This window comes from Pleurodeles waltl, chromosome 12 (assembly GCF_031143425.1).
Source record: "Pleurodeles waltl isolate 20211129_DDA chromosome 12, aPleWal1.hap1.20221129, whole genome shotgun sequence".
NCBI classification, from domain to species: Eukaryota; Metazoa; Chordata; class Amphibia; order Caudata; family Salamandridae; genus Pleurodeles; species Pleurodeles waltl.
In genome coordinates this window covers 364,139,339-364,152,700 of record NC_090451.1, presented here as the reverse complement: position 1 = coordinate 364,152,700, position 13,362 = coordinate 364,139,339, and the positions used below count along the sequence as shown (strand labels likewise).

The 13,362-nt window shown below is 41.5% G+C and overlaps 1 protein-coding gene across 1 annotated transcript in view; it reads right to left on the bottom strand.

The window, feature by feature from the left end:
- The window catches only part of LOC138266913 (borealin-2-like), a 93,753-nt gene that overhangs the window by 18,736 nt on the left and 61,655 nt on the right, over positions 1-13,362 (bottom strand). Inside the window, exons 8-9 of the mRNA XM_069215658.1 lie at positions 7,133-7,241; positions 5,914-6,000 (exon numbers count right to left, since the gene is read on the bottom strand). Coding sequence (XP_069071759.1) covers positions 5,914-6,000; positions 7,133-7,241 — 196 coding nt within the window. The remainder of the gene's footprint in view (positions 1-5,913; positions 6,001-7,132; positions 7,242-13,362) is intronic.

The following is a 13,362-nucleotide window of genomic DNA, read 5'->3' as shown; positions in this document are numbered from 1 at the left end:
ATTGGTTTAACCCAAAGTTCAGACATGCCGCAGAGGTTACCTGTCACAGGTGCATCATCTGTCAACAGATGAATGCTGGAAAAGGGACTGTGGTAACTTTGAGCCACATAGGGAGAGCTGGTGGGCCATTTAGCAAGATGCAAATGGATTTCATTGAAATGCCCGTTTGTGGAGGATTGAAGTGAGTGTTGGTGATTGTGTGTTTTCAGCCACTGGATTGAAGCTTACCCCACACGTAGAAATGACAGTCTCACGGTTGCAAAGCTGCTGCTTAGGGAACTAATACCTAGTTTCGGGTTTCCGGTCTCTATAGAATCAGATAGGGGCAGACACTTCGACAATGACGTGATTAAGCTCTTGTGAGCTGCATTAGACATCGAACAGAAGCTGCATTGTAGCTACCGTCCCGAAGCATCAGGATTAGTAGAGCAAATGAATGGTACTTTAAAATTGAGAATGGCGAAGATGTGCGCAGCTACCAATATGAAATGGCCAGATGCATTGCCCTTAGTGCTGATGTCAATGAGGAACACCCCTGATAAGAAGACAGGACTATCACCACACAAGATCCTTATGGGTAGAGCTATGAGGCTGCCCGCAGTACCTGCAAATGCTCTTGTGAATATCACGGATGATATGGTGTTGGACTACTGCAAAGGCTTAGCTGATGTGATTCGCTCTTTTTCTCACCAGGTGGAAGCTAACACATTGCCACCGATCGGTGATCCAGGTCACACCCTGCAAGCCGGTGACTGGGTGGTCGTCAAGAAGCACGTGAGAAAGTCGTGTTTGGAGCCGCGCTGGAAGGGGCCATATCAAGTAATCCTGACAACAGCCACTGCTGTGAATTGTGCAGGCGTTCCAAACTGGATACATGCCAGCCACACAAAGAAGGTAACCTGTCCAACTGATGAGGAAGTTGAAGTTTCCGACTCAACGGTTCCAGAGAGGGAAGTCTTAGGGCCTGAAAATTGCCAAGAGAGAACTGAGACTGCAGTAGAGCCCCCTGAGAACAGCCTTGTCCCTCAAACAGTAAACGAGTTTGGGAGAGTTGACAGTGTGCGTATCTCAGTAGAGGCAGTAGGAGAACTAAGTCAAGGAGAAGTTCTCCCAGAAGCAGACGGATACGGGTTAGAACTTGAACCCGTTACAGATCCAGAAGAAGAGGAAGAAGAAGGCGAAATAGTAGAAAGAGATCAAATTACACCGGCATCCCCTGAGCCAGTTGCAGGTCCATCAAGAGAAAACCCCATATTACAAGAGGAGGGTACTGTTCAGCGTCCTGAAAAGACAAGCAGGAAGAAGACGCATAAGGGAGATACCTGGCCAGAGAAACAGGCTGCAAAAGCAAGAAGCGTACCAGGTGAAACAATAACAGAAGAAACGGATACATCCCGAACAGAGGACCTGAGTGAAGGAGAATTGCAAGGTGAACGCAGACTGAAAAGAAAAAGAATCGCAAATCGAAGGTACGCAGATCCTGAGTGGGCATATGCAACAACATCTGAATGGCAACAAGAATTCTTAGCATTCTGTTTTGATCGAGAAGTACCAGGCCAATACTACGGTAATTGAAGTAACTCAAAGAAAATACTTTGTTAAAAATCGAAAACTGAAAAACTAAAGAAGAGACTTCTAAATTACCGGATGAGACACTGATAACCTGATTTGACTTTGAGAACTTGATTATGACAAGCTGCTAACCTGATTTGACAAAGGGGTCCTGGAGTGAGTGAAACGCTGTAAACACACGCAGAGAGAAAGACTTTTGATCAAGAAAAAAAAAAGTGAAAAGAGTTTTATATCGTCCTCAAGTTGATTATTGTTCTGCTATCTGATTCTTTACAGACATGGCTTATAATAGAGGTAGTAACAAGAAGGGTAAGGTGTGTGGTTGGTTGAGTCTTATATTAGGTATTGTGCGTGCAATAATAATTGTGGGAGTGATTGTGGGAATGCCGTGGTTGGAAAAGAAAGTGACTAACCATGCTTTAAAACCTGAAACTACAACATTAACACTGTGGGAAAGGTTTGAGCAGGATGCAAAACACTTGCATGAGGGAACTAACTCAAAGGGGGAACTTTCTACTAATGTCTTCTATTGCTTGCTGAATGAGTATGTTGAGACCATGGATGCGACAAACTTTTATGTGTGCACAAAGATTCCTTCATCAGTGCAAGAAGGGGTCTCTTACCATAGCCTTCCACTAACTTATGGGATAAGTTGTAGCTTGCTATTAACAAGATTCTATAATCAAGAGCATGTGCAATACTTTTATTCAAATCTGGATGTTGTGTTTTCTTTTGTGCCTGTGATTGAGTTTCTGAACAAATGAGCTAAGGAGCATAGTATAAAATTAGTGAGAGGTTTCTTTGAACCAACGCTTACATTTGGGACAGCTTATGCACACCGCAACAATCTGACCTGCTTATTGACACCTGTAGAGAAAAGCTTCTTAGATCACACAGATGATAGACGCAAAGCATTGAAAGAAAGATTAGAAAAGGGGCTAGAAAAACGCACATATGCAAATGATTATGCTTACACGGCAATAAAGACGCAAGGCAAACTAGCTATAGATGCATTACATGTAGGAAGGCTTTGTATATATAGGCCAAAATCTGAGCATGACACTTTATTTGTGGGAACGAGTGAATGCAGACGTGTTTTTGTTTCAGAGTAAATGGACATTCATGTTAAATGGACAGGATCCAGCGATCCCTGGGATTTATTATATCTGTGGACTTAATGCTTATTACCGTCTCCCTAAGGGATGGTATGGGACATGTTATTTGGGAATAGTTTTCCCAAAGATTTACCAGATTGATGACTTAAAGCAAATACCTAAAACATCTGAATTACAACATGCTAGACAAAAAAGAGAGACAGCGGCTGCTGTCGTTGGAGACATATTTGGAGCCATAATTCCTTCAGTAGGGGTGATCTTAAACTCCATAAAGATTCAAAAAGTTGTCTACTATTGTGGATAACATGCTGACAAATTTTACAGGGGCTATACTCCTGATGGATACTGAACTTGCTGCGGAAAGAGCCATGACTCTTCAAAATCGGCTTGCTTTAGACATTCTTTAAGCAAAGAGTGGGGGGGGTCTGCAAGATGCTCAACGAGCGTCATTGTTGCTCATTTACACCAGATAATAGTAAAAAGATTAGAGGTATGCATACTAACTTACCTAAGAATAATGCAGATGTAAAGGATTTGAAGGAACCTGGAGTGTGGGAGAAATTTGGAAAGGGAATTGCCAGAGTAGGGAGCTGGTTTAGCAATATTTGGAATGGGGTACTTGCAAAAATATTAGGGGGTCTATTCATTGTTCTGGCCTGTCTATTAGGATTATGGGGAGCATGCAAAATAAATGATAACATCAAAAGAAATTGGACAAAGAGAAGCAAAAGGAATGAGGAAAGTGAAAGGGAGAAAATGTTTAATGAAATCTGGGAGAGCTCACACAAGGGACAAGATGTTGAAATGCGCATTATGCGTAAAGTGAAAAATCGAAGTGAAAGGTTAAAGGAAAGGTGTGATGATGAACGTCATCAGAGGAGGGACTGAGAGAGCGTAGTTTATATAATTTATATTAACATGAAATGTTTATGAATCAGTGTGTGATGATGATGCCGCAGACGCGCGTTTGAATAGTGACCACGATGAGTGGCCACCAATGTATACATAGACTAATAATAATAACCAAAGTGTTTATATTATGTTTAAATAAGTTTATACTAACATTTGCGTTATTCAATCTGTATTGAAATCCTCATAGGCCTTAAGTTAGCAATAGCCGAAGCTTAGCTGCTTGGTTCTCACATTAAATGCATTTTTCTATTTTCCAGTGTGCTGACTCACAAGGGGCCATGACCCTGCTTATTCTTTTTCTTCAACTTGGAAGATGAATGTAACCATGTTAGATCCGTTTCCCACCGCTTCTTCTCGTTTGCAAAATAAATGTTAAAAGTGAATTGAAACAATGTAGATTAATGTAATGTACAAGGTCATTCAAACCGGTGAAGACAATGGAACTGGTGACCAAAAGATGTGCAAAGAATTACAGAAGGATGAAATCATACCGGACATACCACCTCTGAAGACGTCATTTACGAAGACCAATCAAAAACTTGTAAAACAATATGGGGTGAAGAGTAGGATTACCTAATGTATATTTTGATAGGTTAAAGATAGTGGGGTATAGCAAACGTCCAATAGAATTTTGGGGGAATGTACAACGAAAAAGGGATAAAAACACATGTCACGGGGAGTCATTTAGAATTAGGTAGGGAATGCTATTGATTTTATCCAGAAACTCTGTCACTCTGTTTGGTGACATTGTTTTACTTAGACCATCCTCGCCCTTAGAATTGTCCATTTTACACTTTACTTCCTTATGAGGAAAGTGCCCCTTTGCCCCGGAGCCGAGTTCTGACTGATGGCGATTTGACTGAAGTCCTGAGGACGAAGTCTGAACCTGTGCGCTGACCTAAACTTTGGAGGGTAATTATGACAATGCAATTGTAATTTGGCCGTTTGCTTTTCCTTTCTAGGTACCAACTGCTGGTTTTGACAGAGGCCTTAGCTAGATGTTTTCCAAATTGGTGTTCTAAATTGTTTTGCATGAAGCCCAACATGCGAATGCTAATCAGTGGTTAGGACAGGTGTTCATCAAACTGACGCAAAAAGACAAATGACCGAGATTATGCTTTGTTGAACTGACGCGTTATTGATACTTTGCTAAATTGATCTATGTTCACGCCGTGTTATGTACTGATGTTTGTGATTCTCGCTTAATGAAAGCTTATCAAAGTTGCAATAGTGTGACTATGCTATTATGGTTCTTGGTGTTGAGATTAACGCATTTGCTTTTAGACTGTAACTAATAGGGAATAAAACTCATAAAATTCTACTAAACAAGGTGTGGTTATTCCAGGCTGAAAGGTCATGGTAGAATCTTGAATTGATTAATGACTTTGACTAAAGTGAAATGTATTGTTGTGATAAATATTGATGAGATTATTGACATATTGATCAGCTATCTCGTCCTAAGGTGTCTCTCAACTGGGTCAAAAGATTCATTGGCCTAAAACAAGTCCTGATGTGTAATAAACTATCATAAAGGGACACGTTAACACCGGTCCCCTTGGAGTAAAGAGTATCAAAACAGGTAATTTCTCTTTCTGGCAGTGTCGGCGAGGCCTATTTCGAGAGTGGGCAGGGCCCCCTCGGAGAGAGGGTCTTTCATGGAGTACTGCTCCTCTGAGAGGGGAAGCAGCAGCACTGGACTGGGCAGGGCTAGAATGTAGGCCCCTGCGGTGGAGGGGCCTCCAATTTCTCAAAGGAATAAATACAGTTCAGATTTTGGAAAAAATTAAAGCTTTATCCTGTTCCGTGCTGCAAGTTTATTAACCTTTGAATGTTTAGGTTCACAGAAGAGGAAGGACCGAGTGCAATGTACCTTTGTAATACCACACAATGAAGAGGCTTGGAAACGGAGGGATCATTACTGTGGCCAGGGGCAATACAACACAATATGAAGACTACAGGGGCAAATATTGATATGTGTGATGTTTGTTCTTTTAGAGACTGGATTCTTTTGATTTTGAGTGTAAAGTATGCTCTACGATAAAGCTGGAACATTCATTGCTTAGCTAAATATCCCGAACTGTGCAATCAACTCACTTGTCTCTAGTCAAATATAATTCTTGAGATCCCAATTTAAACAGTACATACAGACTGGAAATTAAATTGCACCTATCTGACCCAGCTTTGCAGGTATGTTACAATATCCTATGTCTTTATAGAAATGTGATACATTTAGCAGCATACTCATCCATATAATAGTAGTTTTAAGAATCATTTAGTTTATAATAAAGTGTGGAGAACAGGTCTTCAAACTTACGATTAATTTTTCAATCGTCTGTACAGCACCATTGTCCAGCAACTTCACGTCAATTTTCTCCATGTCATCTCCAGCAAAGCAAACATTCTAGAAGGCAGCAGGAGAGGTTCTACTGAACACATTTTGTACAATAATGCCGGGTTGAACTCAAAGCTAACAGCACATGCACTGAAAAAACACCACAACATGACACACCAGACATCCAGAAAAAGGCAGCCCATTCTTAACGAAGAGTACTTCACCTACTACTAGAAAATTGCACACGGCCAGGCTTTCAATAGAAAGGATGTCCCCGCTTCATATGAGCCATCTCTTTTCGCCACTTACAATTCAAGATACCGCTGTAGTGAATTTAAGAATATAAGCAACCAGCAACATTATGATCATGTACTTACGCAACTAGGAGACAATGCCAGACTGCGCCATTTGATTGCTGGTGAGATCCTTTTCTGTACTCCTATTCTGTTAGCGTGGATATATTTTTTTCAGAATGCAAAAATATAGGGCAACCAAGTGGGATAAACTAATAACAAGACTTCACTGACCACCACATTAGTTTCACATCCGCAGACGTTCATAAAGAGCAACATTACCAGTTACTAAGCTAAGCAAGATGTCAACATCACACTACTGACCCCTGCATGCAAGAGGACTACAGAGAGTGGCAACCACGCAAGAAAAAAAAAAGAAGAAAAAAAACATACCAGAGAAAAACTAGACCTGAACTCCTTACGTATAAAAAGTATGTTTAAAAAAAAAGGAGAAGATAGATATACATAAAAAAGTAGAAGGCGTGGAAGAGCTGGAGGAGTGGGTGGATGTACAATTAAGTACAAAATTACTTAGCTAGAGCTCATGTTAATTCTCTTTAGTTCAGGGCTCCCAACATCTGGCAGAAAAAAATATTTTCTGTGTGCTAGTTTTTCTGGTAATCTAATCACTAAAGCCATGGACTTCAATGCCTTCACTCTTTTCCAGTGTCTATAATCCAGTGAATGAAGTCTTGTAGGTGGTAGGCCTTGGAAAAGGAGCAAAGGCAACGCAAGTCTGGATTGCAGATGGTTTAGAAATTTAAGAGACTGGACTAAAAAACAATGGCAGAAGAACAACAATTTTAAAAAAAAGTGTCATTGCATACATTACAAAACACAGGAACTATATTTTGTGCATCTGAAAGCAAGCACTCATTATTTCATTGCTAAGCAGCGAGCGCCAGTACCTGTCCATCCGTAAGAGGGATATTCACAAACGGGATGCCACCATCCATGAACAACGGTTCACCACCTGAGGAAAGGCATCGACTTTTCGATGGCTGAGTCCTCTGAAATCTATTGCAACAAAAGGCAGAGGTTTTTTCTCAGTACTTCAGATCTTACACTTCTAAAAAGGTAGAAAAAATGGAAAATTCCAGCTAAGTAGATGAAGAGAAAACGTGAAGTCAGGCTTGAAGATCTAACCGTGACCCAGCTGACCGGGGCTACACCATTGGCTTGCCTTAGAATATTTTCCGTACTAGAAAAAACGTAGAGGAGGCATTATTAAACCAAATCAACCTGGTTAGAAAGCCACTGAACAGTACAAGTTTTCCCCATGGATAATTTTTCTAAAAGTAAAATCCTGGGGCACTGCTTAGGAGCAAATACCTGCCCAGTGTATTTTTTAATTGCTTGCCTCCTATTGGGCCTTTCATACATTTGCATGACTATCAGCCACTTCTGAAACGGTTAGGCAAAACAGTCCCACCCCCTACTTCATAGGGATAAACGCATAGCTGTGGTGCTGTGAAGGAAAGGTTACAAGAGGGGGAAGCTTCACTCGTTCAAACCCCTACCATCTGAAGCACATCTACCCTTTTCTGTTTCCCAACCCAGGGAATTCCAGTGAGTGAATAAACCGTTCAGCCTACAGCTCTATTGCCAACATTTGTCCTAAGTAAAAACCTTCCTAGTCGAGATACTCAATTCATTTTCTTGGCACATTTCTTTCTGTGAATTCCAAAACATTACTGTTAAAGAATGTTATGCCATCTTTAGAGGTTTTTTTAATAGTTTCTCCCAAACATAACACAAATCTTTAACGGCTTTGTAATCTCCTTTCAAAGATTTCTAATTTAACATACGAGGCAATTGTCTGAAGCTTGGACACTGTTCCTCAGCCTACACTGCACAGTCACTGTGGAATCCACACCAGACTCCCAAACTGTGTTCTTTCCTTGAAGATGAGGAAAATAACCTTCTTTAGTGCTGCAAATGAGTTCTACCCATTTAGTACAACAAGGACAGTTTTCTTGGACTTTTACTGTGGGTGAGACTTATTACATGAGCGTCCCACACAGTACTTGGACCGAGTGTTACCAACAGTGTCTGCCTTTCAAGATGAGAGGGTGTGGGGGGGGGGAGGGGGGAGGTGAGTGAGTGAGTGAGTGAGTGAGTGAGAGCGAGAGAGAGAGAGAGATGTGTAGTGCTTTGGCTGTATTAAGCAAATAGGTGAAATCTGCCTTAGAGTGCAGTTTCACTCCACTTAGACCTACACAGTGTAGCAGCGTGTCAAACTGCATTAAAAACATGTATGTAGAGTTTGATTTTACAGATTCCAATAACACACACATACATCTTATGGGACATCAAGAATTGTCATATTTCTTTAGCTCAGCTCATGATTAGATTCCTGGCCTATATCCCACTTACCGGGCCAAGTTAATTACTCCTCAGAGAAATAAAGTCCTCCCTACCCAAAGGGAGCTAGTGTCTGATTGCCAGTTCCTGGGAGAGGAAAGGGATGTGGGGGAAATCTGCATCTGATAATTAGCTGTCACACTATGCCTGGGCTGGATCAGCCAAGGCCCCGTGTACAAAGGCGGAAGCCCAGACATCTGGAGCCAACACAGGAGAACACCCCTCCCTCCCCTTTGAAATTTTAGTTGGAAGGGATCTGGCAGCGATATGTGCAGCCAAGACCAAAAGAGGAGCTCTTCTCAGAGAAGACTTGATGGCGCCAAATTGGATTGCCCCAGAATGCTGTGCAGGAGGGTTGGGACAGGGTGGAGGGATGATGTAACATCCTAGAATTAGCCAAGAAGGAGACTGTCATCTAGAACTTTCAACACCCATTTAAAAACTCCTGCACAAGGGAGGGACAGATAAGACAACCCTGGAACTGGAAGGCAACAACAGCAGAATAATGGACAGCTGGAAGGGAAGCCACCTAATGCCCTGCTGAGGACTTGGTCTCCATTTGGCCCCCTTATGCCCCCGAGGGTCAGCTGGGGGGAAGATCTGGACTCCATTGCCATCCAAAGTGCTTTGCAAGGTAGTCAGAAGGCTCTGCGTCTCGGAAGTGCTTGTAGGAGGATGTTCTGCTGGCTAGTAGAGGAGGGACTGCACAAGATGCCCACCCAACTACGAGCAGGAGAGAAGCACCAGGAGCCACACAGGAGAAAAGGCTGGTGCAAGGAGCAAGGATAATCAGCTCCACACAAGCTATGCATTTTATTGGCCAGTTGGTCTGTTGAAAGGGCTCCTGGTGGCTAGAGCTCACTACCAGGAGCAAACACACCAAAGATAACCTAAAAGTGGCCCCATGGGGCCCAAGTTATTCTCATTTATTTGAACTTTTGACCTTTTACCTACAAAGAAAAACAAGCGCGTGGCTCTATGCCATATCCTTAGGAATTTCTCCAGAGGGTGGGTCTGGGTCCAGGGATCGGCAAATAATTAATTAATTATCTTCTCTAGGGGTGCAGGGGTGCGTGAGGCCCCCTCCCCTGAATAAAGATTGTCCTTTGGGGGGCCCCAGCGCCCAGTGAGCTGGTGCAATGAAAACAGAGAGCAGTTACCGTGGATAGCAGGATCCCATCTCTGGGACTCAGAACAAAGAGGAGAGGAAGCTCTGTGTGGGAGCTGCGTCCCTGCTTCTGGTGTCCTTGCTGTGGGGATTGGGATAGGTCCAACCACAAACTGCTGCTCTTGCTTCTGGCAGCAGCAGAACACAAGCTGCTCTTGCTCCGGGAGCTGCAGAAGGAATTGCAGTTCCAACGCACCACACTGAAGGTGAGTGTGCAGGTGGGGAGCAGGCTGGGGTTAGCCAGGAGTGGACTCCTTGCATTGCCCTAACAAACTTGGCATTTGGGTGCTCTGGGTGGGACCACAGCACCCAAAGACACTCAATGAAAGAAGTATCAGGGTGTGGGGCCATGGCCTTACCGTAATAAGCATGTTAATCAAATACACATGCTCTCAAGCTAGGAGAGCCCTGGAATGTACTTGGAGGGGGCTGGATTTTCATGGTGCCCCAAACACACCAGGGACACAAAGTTTGCCAATGTGCTGTGGAGGTGGCATGAGGTACAGGTGCCCCCCAAAGAAGGATTAATAAACATGCCAAATTTAGGACGCCTCTGGAGAAAGGCTTGCCGTGGAGTTAATTATTCTTGGAATTGGAGCTTTTGCTCCTTGACTCTGGAGTGTAAAGACCCTTTGTGGTTGGTTGTAAGGTTACATTATGTGGCCTGGGCAATGTAAAGAAAGACTAACATGTTATGTTTGTTTGATATCCACTGCTTTATTTATAATGTTGTATTGAAATGTTAATAGACAAACATTGCAATACTATTAATAATAATAATAATAATGAACGCACATTAATATGATCCTTGATGGCATTGGCTTTAATGATAAAGCCTAACATATGATTATTGTTTTACTGATGTGATGACTCCTTGACAAAGCCAGTAGGCCTGCATTATTTAAACAACACTCCCTTATGATGTGATGTCATATCTGGTATAGGTGGCAGCTATTTTAATTATGGAAGTCTGCACACACTAGGGGTGAAATGTGATATAAGGGTGTCAAAGGTATTTTCGACTAGATGATGTATATATTTGTAATGTAATGTGGAGCAAGGGGAGGAGCGGGGGAGTGTGTACGTGTATAATAAATGTACTTTTCCTTTAAAAAAAATAAAAAAAGGCACTCACTGGACAATAATGTATTGAGTGCTGTTGCTGCATGCCAGCAAATGGAGATTATTAGTCCACACCACCTCCCTCAAGTAGGCCTGGACTGTTCTGCTTAGCTAACCTGAGAGAGTCAAGTGCTAAAGTGGACAACTTGGCTCTCAGGAGACAATTGTGAACCTATTTGTAAAGGACTCGTATCATTCCCAATTAATAACCCCATTTCTTACAATTGGGATGTACACATGGATTTTGTGCCCCCATAATTTACTAATTGCACATTTACCAACGTAAAGGGTTGGAGAGTCTACATGGTGCGCTTTCCAGCACTCCGTGATACTATTGTGAATATATCCTCATGTACTGACCAACATGCATATGTACTGACCAACATGCATATTGCATATATTTTAGACCCGTGTCACATTTGCTATGCTAGTGTAAATTCATATTAGGCCAAAAATTTGACTTTTTCCTCCATTGTTCAAAAAAGTGTGTGAGATTTGTTTCCCCTGAAAGAAACTGGATTTAGTCGAAAAATACTTGACAAGAGTCATTTTCTCTTGGAAGGAGACATTTTCTCATTGAATTAGTCTCCTGTTAGTGTCTTGTGTGATTTTTCTGTGGAAGGTTTTCATTCACAGATGAAAGTTAAGTGAGTTACCAGTGAAATGTTTTCCATGTAATTTTACAAAAATGACACTTTCCTTGCAAATAACATTTCGCAGATCCCTGAATCTCTGAGTCCTGTCTAAACAGGTATAGGCATTTGTGAATACCAAATGCACTCCAACCAGGTACAAACTAATGAAGTTACAAGAATCTTCAGGTCAAGAGTAAATTTTTTTCAGTACAGATTACAAGTGCCCAATTACATAGTATTATAAGGAACCATCATTTTTATAAAGGCAATTTAATAAAGTTTGAAATTCAGAAAATAAACTATATAGGAATTAGCAGGAAGGCACCTCTGTTGAGCACCATGGAGCTTATCACCACACAATATAAGAGTACAACTATTGAACAACAATATAAAAGCAGGACTCATGCATATAAAAAAAATGGGTCCTACATAACTAAAATCAGGACTACTAGCTCAGCAATGGTAAGCTACAGTGTCAAGTCTGTTCTAGAGCGGTAACCGATGGGTCACTCAGCAACAGGCTACATCTCTAGTGAAGACACAGTCAAGACCTGGCCACAACCTACTGCAAAATACGGAGCCATACATCTGTAAGACATGACTGTAGTTTCAGTAAAACTGCAATCTTATCCCTTTTCTTATAGAAAAGCATACTTTACCCAGTACTGCCTACAACCACCTAACAGCAAGACTTCAAACAATGCAGCCAACATTACAGTCAAACACTGGCACAATTTGAATTGGATTAAAATAAAACGAACAATCATCAGAGATATTCATGATAGGCTGACTGTCTTAATATTACATTAGTTCCACAAGGGCTTCATTAACAAATGCCCACAATGAGAAAATCCACTAAGACATCAAAAGGAAGGCAAAGTACAGTTTGGTACTTGACCCCATAATAAATTAGATGACTCACATGAGTAAACTAGATCAAGATATCATTGTTTTTACAATGCCAGCTGCAATGCTCCAATAAAGGACAGTATGAGTTTTAGAGGAGAACCGCCTTTTGACACACCACTGTTGGAGTATTTTCATCCTTCAAATGACTCAATGCCCTTCAAAGTTGATTAATCTTTGGACCCAATATAGAGTGCGTTAGAACGACTAACACAATTTCAATACAAACTCAATTAACTTACACACCATGACCAATGTGGCCACAGAAGGAAAATTCCAGTCGGGGAATCGAGTTAAGGGATTTATTAAAACTCAAGCTCAAAGTCATGTAGAGAATTCACAAGACCAAATTATAAAGATGCATAATCACCAAGGGGTGCCCAAGGCAACAAAATAAATTCAGATGGACTAGCATTAACAAAACTAAGCATTCAAGAAGGACAATACATATCACCAGCAAGAATATCTGTTATATATAAAGTAAGTGTTGCTCAGGATTAGCAATCATCAGTCAATTCAATTTAGCAGAGTCATAATTTAGCTGGACACAGAGTAACCCTACAACTAGCCAAATCAGGAATTACAGGTGTGGGGCAGGACATGTGGGTAAGACAAAAAGCACAAAAATAATTTAGAAAAGATAATCTCGGATTGCAAGTTACTAGCGAAGGTGGGAAAAAGATAAGTAAAAAAGGAAAGCATCAGTATGTCAGAGGCATGATCAAGAGTTTTCTGAAGGGGTTTGGAGAAAGGTTTCCAGGTTTCAAAGTGACATTTCAAAGCGGCAAAGGCATAGAAGAAGATACCTAGGTGTACAGCATAGGGGTTTCTTCTTCAGCAAAGCATCTGGAGATCTCTAACTGACTGAAGTACAACTGGTCATTGATACAAAGTTCATAAAGCATTTTGACTCGCAAATGTATCAGTCCAATTTACGTTGAAG